Genomic DNA, 20,576 nt, shown 5'->3' with positions numbered 1-20,576 from the left:
ACGTTCCCATCGCTTTGGGAGTACAGATTCAAAATGAGGATCAGATTACCCAGCGCCCATCGTGATGTAGCACCTGACTTCTAGCCCCAGCTGGGTTTTCCATTCTTCCTCACCAGTCAACAGTTTCGGGTCTCTACCATGTACAGGCACGAGGATCCAGAAATGAGCAAGGCGGACAGAGAGGGTCTCAACTCCTCCCGGAGCTTATGGGCTGGCTGGGGACGATGGAGGGAACCGCGGCCAATAAACCAAGGCGGGCACTCAATAGCACAAGGCTACTTTAGAGGAGTGGGCAGGGAGGGTCTTTCTGAAGAAGTGACGTTTTTGCCCAGGCCTAAAAAGTGAGGAGCAATCGATCAGCCACCGAGTCAAGGAAGGGGGACACCAGGCAGGAGGAACAGCACGTGCAGAGTTCCTGAGGTGGGAAAGAGCTGCGTGTGTTCAGAGCACCATCTTGCACGGCAGTCAGCAGATCTGTTTTCCCACAAGACCAGAGAGCAGCAAACACTTGAGGCTTTGCGGGACGAGCCGGTGTGACTGAGTACCGATAAAGTTTTCTTTCCAAAACCAGGCGGAGGGCCGGATTTGGCCCACAGGCTGCCGTTTGGCAGCCCCGGGTCTAAGAGGATGGCATCTTGGGGGCAGCTTCCAGAAGCAGACCCTGCTATGAAGGTGCCTGGACCAGTCATTTCTTAAGAATGTGCCCCCAGAGGAGACTGATAAGAGAAGGGGAGAAAGCCAGGCACGCGTGTGATCTCAGGGAAAGTCCCAGCCTCGCTCTGATCCCACCGGGAGCTAGATGGTCTTCATTATGCTCCCGGATTCGACCCCTCTGGAGACAAGGGCTGGGCTCTGGTGCCCTGACCTCAGTCCGCCATTGGCGAGGGGTCATCCCAGGCAGGGAATCAGCTTGAAGGCACTTAAGACACGCTGCGCATGCAAAGCACGTGTGCCCGTCGGAAGGGAGAACACGCAGAAGGCAGGAGTGAGGCATCACTACAGTGCTGTCCTCAGACGGGCTTCCCGGCGTCCGGGTTCTCGCCCCATCTGAGAGTGGGGATGAGTCCCCGCAGAAGCCCCTCGTTGCCGCTGGCAAATGACACAAATCACACGCCCCGACACAGGAGCGCCCCCTTCATACGCGAGGAGCAGCGCGCACGGCAGCCGGCTGACCATTCTGCATTTCTTCCTTCTGGCCTCCTGCCTCAAAGGAGCAGCTAGACAGCACGTGGGGCTCGGTCCCAACTCTGGCACCTGTAAGTGGTGGCCCCCTCAGCAGGTCGCCGACCTTTCGGAGGTTCAGCTGGCGGATGTGAAGTGAATGCTGTCTGCCCTCGAGACTTGGCCCACAGTCAAACCTCAGTTTCTTCTTCCATAAAACGGGGCTAATAATAGCCCACGTAAAGCCTGATGGGAAGGTTAAATGAGAAAGATATAAGGAAGCCCCTAGCACTCTGCACACAGTAGGCACTCAGTTCGTGCCAGTTACCACTCCCTCCTTGATTTGCACGAAAAGGCTGTTCTCTGGGTCTCTGATGACTTTCTTTTTTTTTTTTTAAATATGAAATTTATTGTCAAATTGGTTTCCAGACAACACCCAGCGCTCATCCCAACAGGTGCCCTCCTCACTATCTGATGACTTTCAACAGCCCAGTCTCCATATACTTGCTTTGGTTACCCCCCCTGATCTCAGCTACAGACTCCTGGAGGCTTTTTGCCTTGTTCCCTGGACAAATCTTTCCCGGGACTGACCTGAGCCTTTCCGAATATCAATGCTGATCTCTCTCACTATCCAATCAACAAACATTTACTGAGCACTTATTATGTGCCAGGCGGCGCTGAAGCCCCAAAGATACAGGCTTTAGTAACAATGAGCTAAGGTTGAGTGAGGAGGTTCCCACATATTCTCTCCTTTCAGCCTCCCCAAATCCCCAGAAGCAGCTTCCATTCTGAATCCCCATTTTGTAGGGCCAAAAACCGAATGTCACAAAGGTGATCATACAGTTAGGAGGCAGCAGAGCCAAAACTTGAATGTACTTTCGACCGACTCCACGAGCCAGAACACGGGCACTGTCCTGATCCCCCAAAGGAAATAAAGGCTGACTTACTGAACACATACGATGTCCACGGCCCTCTAGACCTTCTTATCTGATCATCATCATCATATCTTTCCTGCCAGCATGACAGATGTGTCCCTGGAATCACCCCATTTTGCCAATGAGGTACCCAAAACCCACAGAAGTTGTGATTTAACCATCACACAGCCTTAGTAGGGCTTAGGTTGAAACCCGAGTTTTGGGGCACTCGTGTGGCTCAGTTAAGCATCCAACTCTTGATTTCAGCTCGGGTCATGATCTCACGGTTCGTGGGTTCAAGCCCCACATTGGGCTCAGCACTGACAATGTGGAGCCTGCTTGGAATTCTCTCTCTCCTTCTCTCTCTCTCTCTCTCTCTGCCCCTATCCCGCTCACTCTCTCTCTCTTTCTCTCTCAAAATAAATAAATAAACTAACAAAAAAAAAAAAAGCAGAAGAAGAAACCCCAGCTTTGTTTGATTCTAAGGCCTGGGGAGTAGACTTCTATGTTTTTTAAATTACCCCCCCCCAAAAAATGCAGAAATAAAATAATAAGAATGAACATATATGGTGAGCTGGCTATGTGCCAAATGCTGGGGCTGAGCGCTTCTCTTCTTTGGCTTCTTTAAGCTTTAACCCCTGTGGAGTAGGTGATACCCTTATGCCCATCTTGCAGATGAAGAAATGGAAAGGGAGCAAGGTGACGTCCTTCATCCGGGCCACCCAAGCCTTACGTGACGGGCGCACAATGCAACCGTAGATGCGCATGCCTCCCCCAGATAGCTACGAGCAGCCCCGCTCCCACTTCAAGGAGGCTTCCCTGAGCAGCTGCCCGTGGCCCCGGGCTCATGAAGAATGAAGAAAAGCTCATACTCCCCTGCTGCATAGGAAGCGAAGGGCATGAGTGTGGCATCGTGATCCGCGTGGGGCGAGCAGAGGCGATGGGGGGAAAGGCCAACCTGCACGCGGCCGCCGCCCGGGCTCGGTGTTAAGCTCCCGACCCGGGCGCCCCGGGCAGGGGCTCTCTCCTTCTCCCACTCCCTCATCCACGAGATCTCCGCCACTTGCGACAACGTGAGATGTGTAGCTTGGGCGTGTTGAGAGCCGAGCGCGCCTGTTCGGCGTCGCTTCTCGGGCGTTGGACCGCCGCCTCCATCTCAGTCACGTCTGCCCATCTTTTTCAATCTAATGAACTGCAACCATCAGTGCAACTTAAGTTGGGCTGTCTGTTCGTGCATAGTTAATATTAAAAATGTACTAACAGTGTGGCTGAGAAATCAAATTATGCACATAAATATGCTGGCATAGCAGAGGCGGCGGCAGGAGCTGAAGTTAGCAACACTGATGCCAGTTCACATTTGCAAATCTCCCGTCAATCTGTCATTAAACATGTTATCAAATGATGATAAGTGTATGCTTCTTGCTTGCATTGGTGAGCCGATTCCCGATGTTGATGCGCATTAATGGGATAATACGCATTAACATAGTTGTGCTTGGATGAACACAAAACATTTTTTATCTGTCTCAGTTTGTTTCCCCCTGTGGCCCCCAAGTAAGTGTTTTGTGTTATCAAATTGCCAAAAAACTGGGAAAACATATTACTTTTAATTAGCAAACCTTGTTGGTGGAGGGGTTTTTTTTTCTCCCTAGCCCCCACCCCTCCATAATTCCTGTGTACTGGCAATAAAAGAGAGACAGAGAGAGAGAGAGAGAGAGAGACAGAGAGAGAGAGGACCTCCACTGTCTTCTTTCAGTAAAACGATTAATGTCAGAAACTCAGAAGCTGGCAATTATGCTCTGTCTTAATGCACTGGCCTTTCATCTGGGGCCCTCGCTCTTGACAGGTCTGATCGCTTCAGTTCAGTGATATGAAAGGCAGCAGAGGAAATGATCGTAGACATCCCGGGTCCGTCACGAGGGCCAGCACTGAAATGCGGTCCTGGCTGTATAGCCTGACGCCTCTCAGTGGAGTCACAGGCGAGGGAGACAGGTGGCGGCCCCACGCATTGCCCAGACTTATGGGTGTCACAGTGCTGAGTGGGGAAGGTATAACTACAACCGTTTTCCCCAACTTGGGAGCTGAGAAAATGTGCAAACCCCCACAAAGTGAGAAACGCTCTATTAAGAAGCCAAGCGATGTCCTTTTCCCTGATGACCAGGCACCCGCTCGATCACAAAGATAAACGCCAACGTAGACGTGGATTTTGTGTTGCAATATTCATCGGAAGTCTGTTATCCCGGTGACCCAAGATAGAACTGGATTAATTGTTTTATCCGAATGAAAGTAGCACTTAGGAATTCTTGAATGAATGCTCAGGGCCTCGTGGTCCAAACGCTGGGCCAGTTCCATATCTGAGAAAAGGTGCTGATGCCCAACTTGCTTTGTGAAATGGTGTCCTGACACATCAGGGCTCTGTTCTTTCACAAGAGCTCTGCCCGCACACCTTTGAGAGTTGATTAATCCATTCATTCCACATGGATGTATTGGACACCTACTGTGTGCAGACAACACTGTGGGCTCAGGGAGACCCATAAACATGATCTCTGTCCTCATGAAGCACACGCTATTGGGGAAGAATATATATATATTTTAAAGTCCCTACGCAACGGTTAATTGATCTCCATTAATAAAAAGTGTAAGTGGGGGAAGGGGGGTGTGATTAGTGTACCGTTGACTTCCCAAGCTCCACAGAAAGCATTCTCTGCCATTAATAATGCCAGAAGGTTATTGTGTTTGGCCTTCCAGGATCCTTGTTTACATGTGTTTTAAAATTAACATTGACTTCTTGCCATTTGGTTTGTTCCTAAGTGGGGTGAGCAGCGTATTAATGATTAGAATTATTGTTGCTGTTATGAATGTGCTAATTAAAAGGAAATTCTGTCACGCGGCTTTGTGAGGCAAGCGCGAACCTTTGCAGTTGGAGACGTTAGGACTGGGAACATGGAGAAGAAAGTGTGAAATCGTAAAGAAAAGATGGAGTTCGGGGTAGGGGAAAGAGTTCTCAGGGCTCTCACAATCCTCTGTCGTTCATTACTTTGCAGGGCATCTCCCTACCCAGGACACGGGGAAAATCCACTTGTGTTTTGAGTGGGGATGTCCCCTTTTTGTTTTGTCTGAGGCTGGAGAGAGCTAGTGCCTCTGGGACCTGAGCCCTAGGGACATCATGTCTTCCACAAGTTCATTCAGATATGTAACACTTCTGAACTGAAAAGCAGGTGCCAGGCTCTTGGCTGGACATTGACGATGCCAACAAGACCATTTACCGCCCCTCCCTTGAAGGATGCATGGCATGGGGGACAAGGAGAAGTGAATGCACAATTTCATTGCCTGAGCATGAGCGCCATGATGGGGGCCATACAGGTACCCATGAGAGGGGCACTAAATACCACCGGTAGCAAGAACAAATTCTTTCTTTACACCATCAATAAGCATTTATTTAGAATATCCAACATACTAAACTTCGTCAGAGGTCAAAATGGATGTAATAATCGGAAGCGCTTGTATTTATTGAGAAATTATTTGGCACTTGACCTCCACCAGTACAGACCCTGCGTTCATCAGAATATGAGCCAGGGCCTGGCTCCTGAAGGGTAGGCATTCACATGCACATGTGTGCTGACTTCCCAAGAATTGTAGTTCAGATGTTGGAGACTAAAGGCGAACAAGACAGGTGTAGTGCACAGAGCACGTGTGTCCCAGAGCTGGGTTCAGAACCATGAAACTGAGCCCAGTACCTCTCGCAGAGTGAGCAACGGTTATCTGTCAGATATCCCAGAAGAGATGTTACTTGTCTACAAGGTTAGCAAACTTGCCTCGAAACTGGCAGGAAGCTTGGGAAATACTGCAGGGTAGCTCTGCCAGGAGCTATTTGGTGGCATTTTGGATTTCCTACCCTTGTAAAATCATTTCTATGCGCTAACGTCACTTCGACAACAGATAAAACTCATAGGAGGTGGCAGCAGAAGTCATTTTTTATCAATATTTTTCTTATTTTACCTAAACCATTAAACCTGAACCCTTAAAGCGCCTCATGACTTTCCGCCATTTTTTCCCCCAAGAGTATTCCAAAATGGAGAAACTTATATTCTACCAAGAATCTTTCAGATATTCTCCCTTCATTCATTACAGCAGTCTGCAATCTTTTATCTTCAAGCTCCCTTTTGTGTGGCCATCATAAAACCCCCTCCAGCCATTCCCAGGAGACCAGCCATAGGAAGCTGTCGTAAACATGATGTAAACATGATGTAAAAAGCTGTCGTTAGATTTGTAGATTTTCTCCCATGTCAAATGCAAGTTGCTGATGAACATGATTTAGACTTACATTGATGTTAAGATTTCTATTAAGAGAAACCTGTTTTTTCACATCCATATTTTTTTTCCAACATCTTGGATAACGAATAGTCTTGGGGTCTCATCAACAGTGGCCAAAAGGATCACTCATCTGTCCGTTCAACATATTGATTAGGTGCCTACTCTTGCCAGACACTGTAGCAGCTTCTGGGAATTCAGCATCGAACAACACAGAAACACATCTCTGCTTTCAGGAAGGTGACACTCTAGTGGCAGAAGACAGATCATAAAAAATATATATCAGGGGCGCTTGGGTGGCGCAGTCGGTTAAGCGTCCGACTTCAGCCAGGTCACGATCTCACGGTCCGTGAGTTCGAGCCCCGCGTCGGGCTCTGGGCTGATGGCTCAGAGCCTGGAGCCTGTTTCCCATTCTGTGTCTCCCTCTCTCTCTGCCCCTCCCCCGTTCATGCTCTGTCTCTCTCTGTCCCAAAAATAAATAAACGTTGAAAAAAAAAAAAATATATATATATATATATCAGATGCCAGTAAGTGCTACAAAAAAAAAAAAAAGGACAGTAGGGAGGGAAGAAAGTTTAGACAGGATGTTTAGGGAGGACTTGGCTGAGGAGGGGAACATCTGACCTGATACCAGAATACACTGGAGGAGGAAGCCATGTGGATATCTGGGAGTTGGAAAAAGTGCCCATAATCGTAGAGACTAAATAAGTCATGAGAACAATTAATACCATGATCAAAGAATCATTGAAAATTGAGATGATCAAACATGTTCCAGTGAGTAAGAAAGACCATTAATTACAAGCAGGGAATCAAAAGGCGATGAAATCTAAGAATTTTCTACATTGCTACTCCTTGATTACAACTTTCAACTGTGTCTTCTAGAAATTATACGAGGAGTTACAGATGACCTGAGAGTGACATTTTTTAATCTTGAGGATTAGTTGCCAATGTATAAAGATGAGAGAAATTTAGGGGCGCCTGGGTGGCTCAGTCAATTGAGTTTCCAACTCTTGATTTTGGCTCAGGTCATGGTCCCAGAGTCGTGGGATCGAGCCCTGAGTCAGGCTCCTCACTGAGCAAGGAGCATGCTTAAGAATCTCTCTCTCTCCCTCTCTCCCTCTGCCCCTCCCCTGCTCATTCACATGTGCTCTCTCTCTCTCTCTCTTTCTCAAATTTAAAAAAAAGAGAGAAATTTACTTCCAAAATCCAGACTTTCAGCTTCTTTCGAAAAATTGGAAAAATTCTCAAAGGTGATCCCACATGTCCACATGGAATTAGCTGGAACAAAAGAGCATTATTCCCTTCAGACAGGATATGCTCTCTTCAGTATATGGCAGCCACCAGCATTTCTTACTACCTTGCGCCAACCCACAGCCTTCCTTTATATTTTTCTGCTTACCTTCGGTAAGCTTTTAAGTTTGTGAATACAGTTTTACAGGTTTATACTAACACTTACTGGTGCTCATTTTGGTAGATTTGTGATTATTCAAACATGAGCTTACATCTATCACTAAGTTTAAAAGTCCTCTGAACCAAGAGCTAAACTATTTGTTTATTTAACAAGCACTTATGTCGACTGTGAAATGTAATGTGCTAGAAAATAGAGGTTCGGAGTAAAAACACAGACCCTCTTTTCGTGGAGTTCATTGCTTATTGGGGGATAAAAACATAATTAGAATAATATACACCATAATTTCTTTTTTTTTTAATATGAAATTTATTGTCAAATTGGTTTCCATACAACACCCAGTGCTCATCCCAACAGGTGCCCTCCTCAATGCCCCTCACCCACCCTCCCCTCCCTCCCACCCCCATCAACCTTCGGTTTGTTCTCAGTTTTTAAGAGTCTCTTATGGTTTGGCTCCCTCCCTCTCTTTCTTTTTGTTCCCTTCCCCTCCCCCATGGTCTTCTGTTAACATTTCTCGGGATCCACATAAGAGTGAAAACATACGGTATCTGTCTTTCTCTGTATGGCTTATTTCCCTTAGCATAACACTCTCCAGTTCTGTCCACATTGCTACAAAAGACCAGATTTCATTCTTTCTCATTGCCACATAGTATTCCATTGTATACAGCATAATCTCTTAGCTATTCTTTTGTAAAATTTTAACCCAGTAGAGTTAACATACAGTGTTAAATTAGTGTCATGTGTACAATATAGTGATTTAACAATTCTGCATGTTACTCAGGACTCATCATGATAAGCGTCCTCTTAATCCCCATCACCTGTGTCACCCATCCCCCAACCCCTTCCCCTCTGGTAACCACCAGTTTGTTCTCTGTAGTTAAGAATCGGTTTTGGGGGTTGTCTTTTTTTCCCCTTTATTCGTGTGTTTTGTTTCTCAAATTCCACATATGAGTGAAATCATGGGATGTGTCTTTCTCTAACTTATTTCACTTGGCTTTGTTCTCCCTAGATCCATCCATGTTGTTGCAAATGGCAAGATTTCATTCTTTTTTAGGGCTTGGTAATATTCCGTTGTATATCTATACCACATCTTCTTTATCCACTCATCTAATAGTGGACACTTGGGCTACCTCCATAATTTGGTTATTGTAAATAATGCTACAATAAACATTAGGGTGCATATATATTTTCTCAAATTAGTGTTTTTGTGTTCTTTGAGTAAACAGTAGTGTGATTACCGGATCATACGGTAGCTCTATGTTTAACTTTGTGAGGAAGCTTCATCCTGTTTTCCAGAGCGGCTGCACCTGTTTGCATTCCCACTAGCAGCACACGAGGGTTCCTTTCCACATCCTCGCCAACACTTGTGGTTTCTTGTGTTTTTGATTTCAGCCATGCCCATACTGCATCCAAAACAACCCACAGATTTAATGCAATCCCTCTCAAAATTCCAAAATTTGTATGGAACCACAAAAGACCCTGAATAGCCAAAGCACTCTTGAAAGCGAAAAACAAAGCTGGAGATGTCACCATTCCAGATTTCAAGTCACACTATGAAGCTACAGTAATCCAAACAGTATGGAGCTGGCTCAAAAATATACCCCAGAATTTTAAAGTGCTTTTAACACTTTAACACCCTGAGGTGTGTTCCTCATTTGGTCTCTAGCATTCTGGGAGGGAGGAAACAGCATTGTTGGTTTTATTATCGGTAGATGCAGAAAGATGGGGACAGAGAGGTGAATGTGTGTGTCCAAGGTGACCCAGGCACCAAGGACAAAGCCGAGACTAGAGCTGTAGTTGATATCCACCACCAGAAGGTTCTGTTTTGCTCATTGTAACCTGTAAAGTGTTAACTTTTTGTCAGGGGTCAACAAACCCAGCCCACCGCTCGTTAGTAACTTAAACAAGTTTTATTGGAACGCGGCCATGCCGTTTCTTTACATGTTGTCTATGGCTGCTTTCCAGTTATAACAACACAATTGAGTGGGTGTGACAGAGACTATACGGCCCACAGAGCCTAAAATATTTACTATATGTCCCCTTACAGAAAAAGATGGCCACCCCTTGCCCTATGTGTTCGATGCGTGGTAGGCGTAGGGGTGAGGGGATGGGGGAATGCCCCGTTGTCATGCCTCTCCCCCAGAACTTGAAAATTGAAGGAAAGCTCACCAGTCTGTAATGGGGAAGCTGGCCACCCGTAAACATACCAGTCAGAAACACTAAGAGCAAAATGAGGGGTCCAGTCGGGAGACTCAGTTGTACATCCTGAATCTACACCAGTGGTCATGAACCAGTGGTTCTTGAAATCACCCAGTGGTCCAGAGAATCACACTTGAAGGCCACCCAGACAGGACCCATGCCCGGATCAAAGCCAAGGCTGTGTCAGTACAGCCATCCCTGCACCAGCAATGCACACAGACTCCTAGCCTATGCCACCTGTGTAGGACAATTGACCTTCCAGCCAGGAGCTCTGGAAGAGCTGCCTCTGAAACGCCGGTGGCTTTTATATCATAAGGATAGAGGCTACCCTGAGCCTGCATCCCCACCATATACCTTCTGAGTCAGAGCCTCCCATTGGTGCATCTGATGGATGGACCCTGGGGCCTGTGCCTACCTATGAGGTGCAAGAGAGGCTGGGAGGCATGTTCCTAATTTCTGTCTTGAGAAATACCTTCCTTCCAATCAAATTATTGAGATGTCGACACTGTGACACAGACTGTGTCATTTGTTTTTTGAAGAGAACAGTATATGTCACAGAAGTATGGTCAGTATAATATTTTTTTTAAGAAAACGAGGGACAGGTTTGGAATTTTCATCAGGGTGCAGCCAAAACTGCCCATGAGAAAGGATATCTTTGACCACCAGACAGCGAATGTCTGGCCGATAATGGAAAATGTCTCACAACAATCTTACTAGCAGCAAGTACTAATTACTGAGGCTTTTGGTGCATTAGGCTAGGAGGTGAAAGTGTGATTATGTTACGGATGATGAAACTAAAGCACAGTGGGCTGGTAAGTCTACCCTTGTAGATGATAGAGGAGAAGTCAATGGGGAGCAGTTTGTGCCTTAAATCTTCACCTTGGCAAGGAAGGAATTTTTGCCCATTAATTTGGAGCATTTTTTTTAGTTTATTTATTTTGAGAGAGAAAGAGAAAGACAGCATGAGTGGAGGAGGGGGCAGAGAGAGAGAGAGAGAGAGAGAGAGAGAATCCCAAGCAGGCTCTGCATTGTCAGCACAGAGCCAGATGCGGGGCTCAAACCCATGAACCGTGAGATCATGACCTGAGCTGAAATCAAGAGTCGGATGCTTAACCAACTGAGCCACCCAGGCACCCCTGGAGCATTTCTGCATCCAGTAGCAAAGCAATCATGATGGCTTCTCTAGCCTCTCACGAGCCCTTACTGACGACCACCTGAGTTCCATCCCCGGGCCATAAATAAACATAAGCCACTTTCTGGCTAGAATTTGCTTTCCCACGCTGTATGTGGGCTAATAGTAGCCACATTCCCCAGCCCAGGAGCTGACAACTTATTGAGGGTGTATGTTACATCCGGGTCCGTGGCATTAGCTTACTTAATCGCCTCAAAAACCTTACTGTCCTTTTCAGACTGAGACTGAGTCTTCAAGAGCAGAAGTGATTTGGCCAAGGTCACATAGCTAATAAGTGGCAGAGCTGGAATCAAAGCCGCATGCGCCTGGCATCACATCCTTCCTATTTGTCCCCTCACAGACATAGAATTAGGGGACACCTTTGGTTCATGACTCATCCTTACCATTTGGGCCATTCATAGTCAACCTGACTTGAATTGGGTTGGTAGGTAGTTTTAGCGATGCAATAATCATCCCTGAAAATGAAAGCAAGGACTTGAAATTCACATCCATCTAGCACCAAGCTCGAGCTCTTGAGTGCTAACTAGATGAGTATTTTTCATCGCCGTGGCATTTCTATACTTTTTCCATATAAACTAATACATAGGAACTCCAGAGTAAACTTGGACTCCTGCCCCTTGCCAGAAATAGGCAGCTTAGTCAGTGTTGGGTATTATTCACAGTAGGTGGGCCCTACTGAGAGGCGTGAAGGGACGAGTCTGGATCTGGATCTGCCTGGCTCTGGATCCTACTCTGCCAGTTACCAGGTATGCGCCCCATGGAACGCTGGCAAATGTTTAATGGCTGGCTTTCCAAGGAAAACAAGCCTTGATCTGTAGGGTTTACCGATTTCTGTGGTGTAAGTTCTCTTACCTCGGGACGAGATGCGCCAAGGCAGCTCTCGTGAGCTCCTGTGAGCTGGGACAAGCTGGGTCTCAGTGTGCTGGGAAGTCTGTTAGTCTCTCTTGCCTCCAGAGACTGGGCATAAGGCAAGTATCTGCCTCGAGGTTTGTCCGAAGGATTAATGCCAAAACGTGGGGAAGCAGCTAGCACCGTGTCTAGCCCTGTGTAGACTTTCACTCAGTAGCACGATTACTAGCAGGGGCTCTGTTAGATCGCTAGATCCCTAATGCCTCTGCCTCGATTTCATTAACTTAAAAATAGTAAGAAAATACGTTCCCTGCCTCTTTTCACATTACTCTAAAGATCCAATGAAATAATCTACATCAACTGCTTTGGAAGGTTACAAGCTCATTAAAAAAAAAAGAAAAAGAGAGTAATTTTATGAAAATCAAGTCAAAACCCAGAGAATGAACTCTTGCTAGGCAAAACTTACACAATGGAGTCATAATTTTTGGTTCTTTCCTATGTTTTTCTTGAGTTTTCAGGCGCTTCTCACTTCCTGGGGCTAATTCTCATTTAGAAGCTGTTGACTTGGGAGAGGTCTGGAAACTCACCAGCTCAGTGAAACATTCAGCCCATCAAGAGGTTCTGAGCGTCTCTTGGGTTTAAATCCTTTTTATCTTTTAGCTCGCAATCCTCTAATCCTTTTTGTGAGGAATCTTCAATTATCCCCTGTTTTTAGTCCCTGTTGCTCGTTTCCCTTTGAAAAGCGGGATTTCCATCATGTCTTAGAGGCGAAGGCAAGAGAAAGTCTTCCTTCAGCGAAGCCACGTTGGTTGCATAAAGATGCCAGTCATCTCTGTTCCTTGAGGTTCCAGTGGGGCATTCTCTTCGATTTGCTAGACTGTTTGCTCAGCCCTCTCTGTGATCCTGGAGAATGCAATATTCAGACTAGAAGCTTGGCATCTTCCATGTAGCACCCTTCTGCTTCGCCACTGGGTTTGGGCTCGTCCCCGTTCCTCCATATGCGAATAGAAATGCTTGGTGAATAGTTTGCCGACCCAAATCCATAGACTGACACTAAAGGTCACAGATCATGTCCATTCACAGGCACAGCCAGACCTCTGGCTGGCAGGGCAGCACCGTAGTTATGAACGTGTTGTGTTCTGCCATTCAAAATCCTCCAGACTACGTCTTGCCCCTGCATCCCGCTGGGCGTGAGTCCTGGGTAAACTACGTAGGCTCTCGGTGTCTCTGTTTTTCCCATAAGAACGTGCATAATAATTAATAAGACCTACATCAGGGGGCCTAGGTTGTTCAGTCGGTAAGTGTCTCACTCTTTTGGCTCAGATCGTGATCTCATGGTTCATAGGTTCAAGCCCCACTTTGGGTTCTGCACGGACAGCACAGAACCTGCTTGGGATTCTCTCTCTCTCTCTCTCTCTCTCTCTTCCCACCTCCTCTCTCTGCCCCTCCCCCACTCAGGCTGTCTCTCTCTCAGAATAAATAAGTAAACTTAAAATAAATAAATAAATAAATAAATAGACCTACATCGAGGTGTAGTCAAGAAAGTTCAGTGAGTTAATACATATATTAAGGGTTTACAATGTATCCTGGCTGACACTAAAGAAAAAAGAGTGTGTGAGCTATTATCATCATAAAGCAGTGTTTCCCTAACTTCACTCAACAGAAATTCATACTTTTTGCCATATCTGCATATGGGCTCTTATTTGCTTAGGTACACACTTTTATTATAGAGGAGATATAAAAAAATTTTTTTTAATGTTTTATTTTACTTTTGAGACAGAGACAGAGCATGAATGGGGGAGGGTCAGAGAGAGAGGGAGGCACAGAATCCAAAGCAGGCTCCATCCAGGCTCGGAGCCATCATCACAGAGCCCAACACAGGGCTCGAACTCACAGACCATGAGATCGTGATCTGAGCCGAAGTCGGAAGCTCAACCGACTGAGCCACCCAGGCTCCCCAAGAGGAGATTTAATTAAGCACTAGCCTCAACTGAAAACCCATATCACTTGCCCAAACAAGGAGCTAATGGCAAAAAAAGAAAAAAAAAAAAAAAGTAGATAGACAGACAGAAAGACAACTAAACAATGTTGTTACATCTGACATCTGCCCGGACCCTGACGCCTGCCTAAGTCTTGAAGCTGAGCTCTGTTCAGCCTTTGCTGTGATAAAGGTTAGAAAGTGTTAGTGAGGGGTTAAATCCTTGAACTTGAGACTTGAACTGAGACTTTCTTCTCAGGAAGGAATTAGAAGAAAATCTAAAACAGGGCTGCCTTCCATATTTCTGGTTTTTATTGCTGACTTGATGCACCTCCTAAGGCTTCTCACACACCCCCAATGCTGTTAGGCACCCCACACTTAAGTTATCATGGGGCTGCAGGATTCATTCCCACCCCGTTCTGTGGTGACTGCAAAAAAAACTCCGAGTAGTTTGATGGATATTATTCTTGAGGACTGATTCTCCTCTCAAGCCAGTTCTCATTATCCAGATGTCCCCTCTCCAAATTAAAAAAAAAAAAAAAAAAAAAATGGTCCGCTTTCTTCCTAAGTTCTTCAGATCGAGGTCTGGGTTCACATCTCCTCTGAAGTCGAGAGATTGATGTCTCGTTGGGGAATTTGGAATTGGCTCAAGGCCTCCCCATGCTGAGCAGCCCACCTCCGGACTCAAGGAAAAGATCAGACGTCAGTGTATGTTATAGGAATGGTGTGATCATGTAGTTTGGTTGCTGTAAAGTTTTATGATTAAAAGACTACAACCTATCAGATAGCATCGTCGCCCAACATGCGATGTGCCTGCAGTATTTAAGAATTAAGCTCTTTCCAATGAAGCACTGGGTCGTTATCTCCCACATGGATCAGTACCCCCAGTGGGGCGAGGAGCTCTAGAAACAACGGGGCCACTGGGTTAGCACTTCCAGGGAAACCTCCTCTCCAGTCCTTCCCTCCCACACTCCCTGTTTCTGAAAACTTGGGCTCTGAACTACCTTTGCCCTTTATCATAACTCGGGTTTGTTCTGTTCTTCCACAGTCTAAGGTGAAAGCCATCTTCCTAGATATTCCTTTATCTTCCTGGCCCAAGGTTAAGGCTACAGCGATACCAACACAGACATACAACTCTTCTGTCTTCCCTGTTCAAGGAAAGTGCAAGTTTTGGATGTTTCCCCCAAGCAAAGTAAATGAGAATTTCCGCAAGGCCGGGGACCCCACTGCAAAACGGACTTCAGCGTCTGCTTCTTAGACATATGAGAAAAATACAGCACGGAGAGGAAGTGATTCACTCAAAGGAAATGCGGGGTCTTCGATTCCCAATCCATTTGGGACAACTCCAGACAACTCCAAGACAGAAAAAGGCATGTGACATTAACATCCCCTCTATAACACCCCGTCCTATGACCCCTAATGATTTAGCGATACTGGCAGTTTGTATCAACTTATCTCAAGAGTTACCATGTTCTTATAATCTCCTCCCAGTACAATAGAATTCAGTGTACTTCAAGAAACAGCAATAGTTGGGGTGCTTGGGTGGCTCTGTCGGTTAAGCGTCCGACTTCGGCTCAGGTCATGATCTTGCGGTCCATGAGTTACAGCCCTGCGTCGGTCTGTGTGCTGAGAGCTCGGAGCCTGGAGCCTGCTTCCGAGTCTGTGTCTTCCTCTCTCTCTGGCCCTCCCCCGTTTGCACTCTGTCTCTCTCTGTCTTTCAAAAATGAATAAAGGTTAAAAAAAAATTAGTAAAAAAAAATAGGAATGATGTCAGGAAATAAATTCACGGTGAATGATGAAAACCTCAAATCCAGAAACTTTAGGGCAAAATAATTCAATGAAAAAAGCCACGGAACCTTGATACGATCTCCAATCTGTTGACCACAGTATTATTTGGGCAACTCATTGCCAAGGAGTCCCAGTTTCAATAACTGAGTTTGAACCTAGATTCCATTACTTATTAACTGTGTCCCTTGAGCCAGACGGAACTTATCCAAGCCCCTGTTCACTCACCTATCAAACAGAGACAGAAACAGGATCTACTCCCTAAGGCTGTTGTGTGGGGTAAATGTTCTCATCAGATCTGTGCCCGACACACTGAAAACACTAAATATTGTTTGGAATTATCATGTGACCTATTTAAACATCCATCAACCCTGGATCGTCTACTGTAGAATTTAATGGCTTCTTACCTATATGAGAGGATCGGCAATGACCTTGCACAAAACGTTAACCCTAATTCTTATTCTTTTCTTCCAAGATAGGCAAGTTGGAGAAATCATGTAGCCATAAAGGAATGTCTTAGGTGAATGGGGCTCGGGCTCTGTTTCTCCAGCCTCTTGCCACCACAGTCATATCATGCGTGATCTTCCTCCTTCGAGTGTCGTTCACAACCCCAAATCTGCAACCTCACCCCCTTTTCTTCCAATAAAGAGATCTTTTATACATTCAGAGAGACAAGGGTTTTTGGGGGTTGTTTTTTTGAGAACCCACCATATGCCGGGTACTCTGCTGTGCAGCAGGACACCAAAAGTAAACAAAATTGAGCTCTCACGGTCCTTACGTTCTAGAGGAAAGAGGCAGAAAAAGCAACACACGAACAAAAAAACACAAGATCGTTTCTGGGGGTGCCGTGAAGGATGTCAGGCATCGCCATGATCGGGAATTAGTAAGTGGCATGGATTCGGGTGTGGCTGCCTTCATAGGGTCATCAAGGGAGCATCTGAAGAGGTGAGACTTTGGCTGAGACATAAGCAATTAGAAAGCACTAGCTTCAGAGATCTGGGGAAGGAATGTGGCAGGCAAAGGCAAAACCAGGTTTCTTTTTTTTTTTTTTAAGTTTATTTATTTTTGACAGAGACAGAGAGAGACAGAGCACGAGCTGGGGAGGGGCAGAGAGAGAGGGAGACACAGAATCGGAAGCAGGATCCAGGCTCCGAGCTGTCAGCACAGAGCCCGACGTGGGGCTTGAAGTCACGGACGGTGAGATCATGACCTGGGCCGAAGTCGGACGCCTAACCGACTGAGCCACCCAGGCACCCCAAAAGCAGGTTTTTGGTACAAGAAAGGGCTTGGCTTGCTGGGGAAACAGAAAATGGGGCAAGAGTTGGGGTGAAGAGGGTGAGGTTGAGAGCGGGGCAGACATCTGAGTACAGGGTCATGCAGGCTGCCCAGAGGGAGGCAACAGGGAGGGAGGCTGTCAAGAGGTGTGAGCCCCAGGGAGAAGGCCTCGGACTAACGTCCAGACACTACTGAGTGAGGAGAACAGTGGAGTAATGCAGCTCAGAATCCAGCCTCTCTCTGCTTAACGCCAAATAAACAAATTGCGTATTTTAGTCCTTAAAAAGGATTGCTCCTGTCCAGCACTTACTTTTGTCTCCTTCGTCTTTTTTTTTTTCTAATTTTCTTGTTTAATGTTCATTTATTTTTGAGAGAGAGACGGCGTGTGAGCGGGGCAGGGGCAGAGAGAGAGGGAGACACAGAATCCGAAGCAGGCTCCAGGCTCCAAGCCATCAGCACAGAGCCCAACGTGGGGCTCGAACCCACGAACCATGAGATCGTGACCTGACCTGAGCCGAAGTCGGACGCTCACCCAGGCGCCCCAACTTTTGTCTCATTCTTGAGACGTGCATGATGAGCCTTTGTCAAGATGAGAGCCTATATATCCCTAGAGACTTTGTGGGAGTCAGTTTCTGGCTTATAAACAGGCTCTAAGAGTCTCCTAACACCTGTGAACTTCCGGGGTGGGCAAGGAAGTGTGGAGCCTGGGCATCAACTTATTCCTGGGCAAGACCCCAACTGAAAAGACGATGGACAGCTACCTGTACCCCATCTGGTCTCTTAAAGAGATCCGCCATGCCCTATTTTATGATACAACTGCAGTGTTTGAACTCACCTTGAAATAGTCACACTAATGGGATCAAGCAAAAGTGAAAGCAGCTAATCAAAGAATTCAAATCCCACCTCTCAAGATCTTACGTCCACTGACTTGAACTGCTATTTCCCCTTAAGTTATAGGACGCCTGGTGGCTCAGCCGGTTAAGCATCCAGCTTCGGCTCAGGTCATGATCTCACGGTTCATGAGTTCGAGCCCTGCATCAGGCTCTCTGCTGTCAATGCAGACAGAGCCCACTTCGGATCCCTTGTTCCCCCTTCCTCTGCCCCAACCCCCGCCCATTCTCTGTCTCTCTTTCTCTATCAAAACAAAAAAAAATTGTAATGACTCCTTGGCTTTCCACATAAGGCATTAGGTTCTATATAACTATTATACGCAAATCCCACATAAAAATATATCCCACATAGATATTGTGGATCTGATTCCCTTTAAAAAACTCAACTTAGGAGAAGCCGTCTTTGGCCTTTGGCTCAATGCAGCAAGCAAGCTCTCAACACCGAAGCTTGAATTTTGGCCGCATGTCCTTATTTGCTGGTAAACATCGGAGGATTCAATTAAGCGACTACAATTTGAGAGTTCGTCCTTGGACAACTTAATCCTTGCACCATAATCCCCAGATTCTAGAGTTCACCGGCTTCTCAACGATCTACCGAGCTCATCAGACAATGACACGTTGCCCGACGTGATTGCTTATTTTTATTCTTGAAAACTTGGAAAACTTAAAAAGTAAAATAAAATAGAATTTAAAAATGAAACTCAAGCGTGTTTTCCTCTCCAGGGTTTATCTTCTTTACTTCCTCTGTGCTGTTCATCTAATTCCCTGCCAGGGGAGGATGGCTGCAACCCAGCCACACACACAGACGTGCCAAAGACTCTTGCGAATCAAGTGTGTATTTCTCTCGACAACAAAGCCAGCAATTTTCAGATTTTCATTAATTGCAGCCCCCAGCGAACCCTCACTACCTGTTTTTAGTACCTTCCCCCAGACTTGCACATTTTGGAAGATTCTATGGCATTGTTTCATAATGATCTTTGGGGGGGGGGGTGGGAAAAAGGCATAGCAAATGTCAAACCTCAGGTTGTGTTTAAGAGGCCTTCAAGTCAGTACCGATTCAGGATCCGCAAAATCACTAAAGCACTTACCTCCCAATGTAGGCCTTTTAAGGTCAGAAATATCATAAAATCACTCAGGACATCTTGTTCTGTTCGAGTGCCTTTTCATTTTCTTACCCTAATGGCAGTTACTCAAACTTCTTGAGAAAGGCAACGTTTGATGCTCACCTGGAAGAGATTTTCTTGACAAAAGATTTGAAGTGTTCCTGTTTTCTTTCTTTTTTTCTTCTTCTCTCTTTCTTTAATCTGAAACTTCCTATTTTTTGATCCTTCCTATGTAAGATACGAGTTATCCCCCCCCCCCAGGCCCCGTCTTCTTTTTCTCTTAAAATGAGTGGCACCTGCCTGTGTCGGTATGATTTTGGTGAGTGAATGAACATAATTAGCCTCAAATCAGCTCAACACGTCAGTCAACGTCATTAGCTGGGCAAACATTCTAATTTCAAGTACGCGGCTGAGAGTCTAATGGCTGAAACCATAAGCCAGTTCTCCTTGGGGATTTGCAAAAAAGACAAGGAGAGAAGGGGTCAAGAGTAGGCATTTGTCCTCATTATATCCCGGGAGGAAGGCATAGTGGATTTGTTTTTGTGGATGACACAGCCCTAAGGGTACCAGGAACCGTAGACAGTGATTCCCAAGAGAAAAAGAAGTAAATATCAGAAACAATGCCACATAGCCGATGGAATATGCACTTCAAAATCAATGAGACCGATTTCAAATTCTTTGTCAATGACTGTATGACCTTCAGCAGGCCCCTTACCCTCTCTGAGTCTTATTTTCCTCAGCTATAAAATGAAGATTAAAAAATACCTATCCTGCTGGTTTCCCAGGAATATTAAAAATTCAGTAACGATGCGGTGCCTGGGTGGCTCAGTCAGTCAAACATTTGTCTCTTGATCCCAGCTCAGGTCTTGATCCCAGGGTCATGAGTTCAAGCCCCATGTTGGGCTCTGCTCTGGGCATAAAGCCTACTTAAAAAAAAAAAAAAAAAAAAAAAAAAAAGATCGGTAACAATAGGGGCACCTGACTGGCTCGGTCGATGGAACACTCGACTCGATCTCGATTTTGTGAGTTCGAGCCCCACGCTGGGTGGAGAGATTACTTACAAATAAAATCTTTTCTTTTTACATTCAGTAATGATATTCTCAGGATGCAGTAGTAAATTCTCAATAAATGCTAGTCTCTGCCCATCCCCCAGGTAAAACAGAGGCTTGAATGTTTATACCTGTAGGACAGCTCAGCCGAGTGCCAGAGAGACAGGACCGTACGAGAGAGCCGATGGCACCTCACAAACAACAGATAAGCGTTTGCAAAAAGCGATGTTCTGGGGGCGCCTGGGTGGGGCAGTCGGTTGAGCGTCCGACTTCAGCCAGGTCACGATCTCGCGGTCCATGAGTTCGAGCCCCGCGTCGGGCTCTGGGCTAATGGCTCAGAGCCTGGAGCCTGTTTCCGATTCTGTGTGTCTCCCTCTCTCTCTGCCCCTCCCCCGTTCATGCTCTGTCTCTCTCTGTCCCAAAAATAAATAAACGTTGAAAAAAAAAATTAAAAAAAAAAAAAAA

At 46.0% G+C, this 20,576-nt stretch overlaps 1 protein-coding gene across 4 annotated transcripts in view; it reads left to right on the top strand.

Annotated features, from left to right (window-relative positions):
• TSHZ2 (teashirt zinc finger homeobox 2) overlaps positions 1–20,576 on the top strand; it is a 460,946-nt gene that overhangs the window by 288,772 nt on the left and 151,598 nt on the right. For 2 of the 4 annotated variants that reach the window (XM_019826347.3, XM_006929653.5), the window contains exon 3: positions 15,058–18,659. The exons of the other annotated variants lie outside the window; for them this stretch is intronic. In XM_019826347.3, the coding sequence (XP_019681906.1) occupies positions 15,058–15,062 (5 nt within the window). In that variant the 3' untranslated portion in view covers positions 15,063–18,659. Of the gene's footprint in view, positions 1–15,057; positions 18,660–20,576 lie in introns of those variants that run through there. 4 annotated transcript variants of the gene reach the window in all.

This window comes from Felis catus, chromosome A3, assembly GCF_018350175.1.
Source record: "Felis catus isolate Fca126 chromosome A3, F.catus_Fca126_mat1.0, whole genome shotgun sequence".
Lineage (NCBI taxonomy): Eukaryota > Metazoa > Chordata > Mammalia > Carnivora > Felidae > Felis > Felis catus.
The sequence above is the reverse complement of the archived record's forward strand: the minus strand, read 5'-3'. Positions and strand labels throughout refer to the sequence as shown.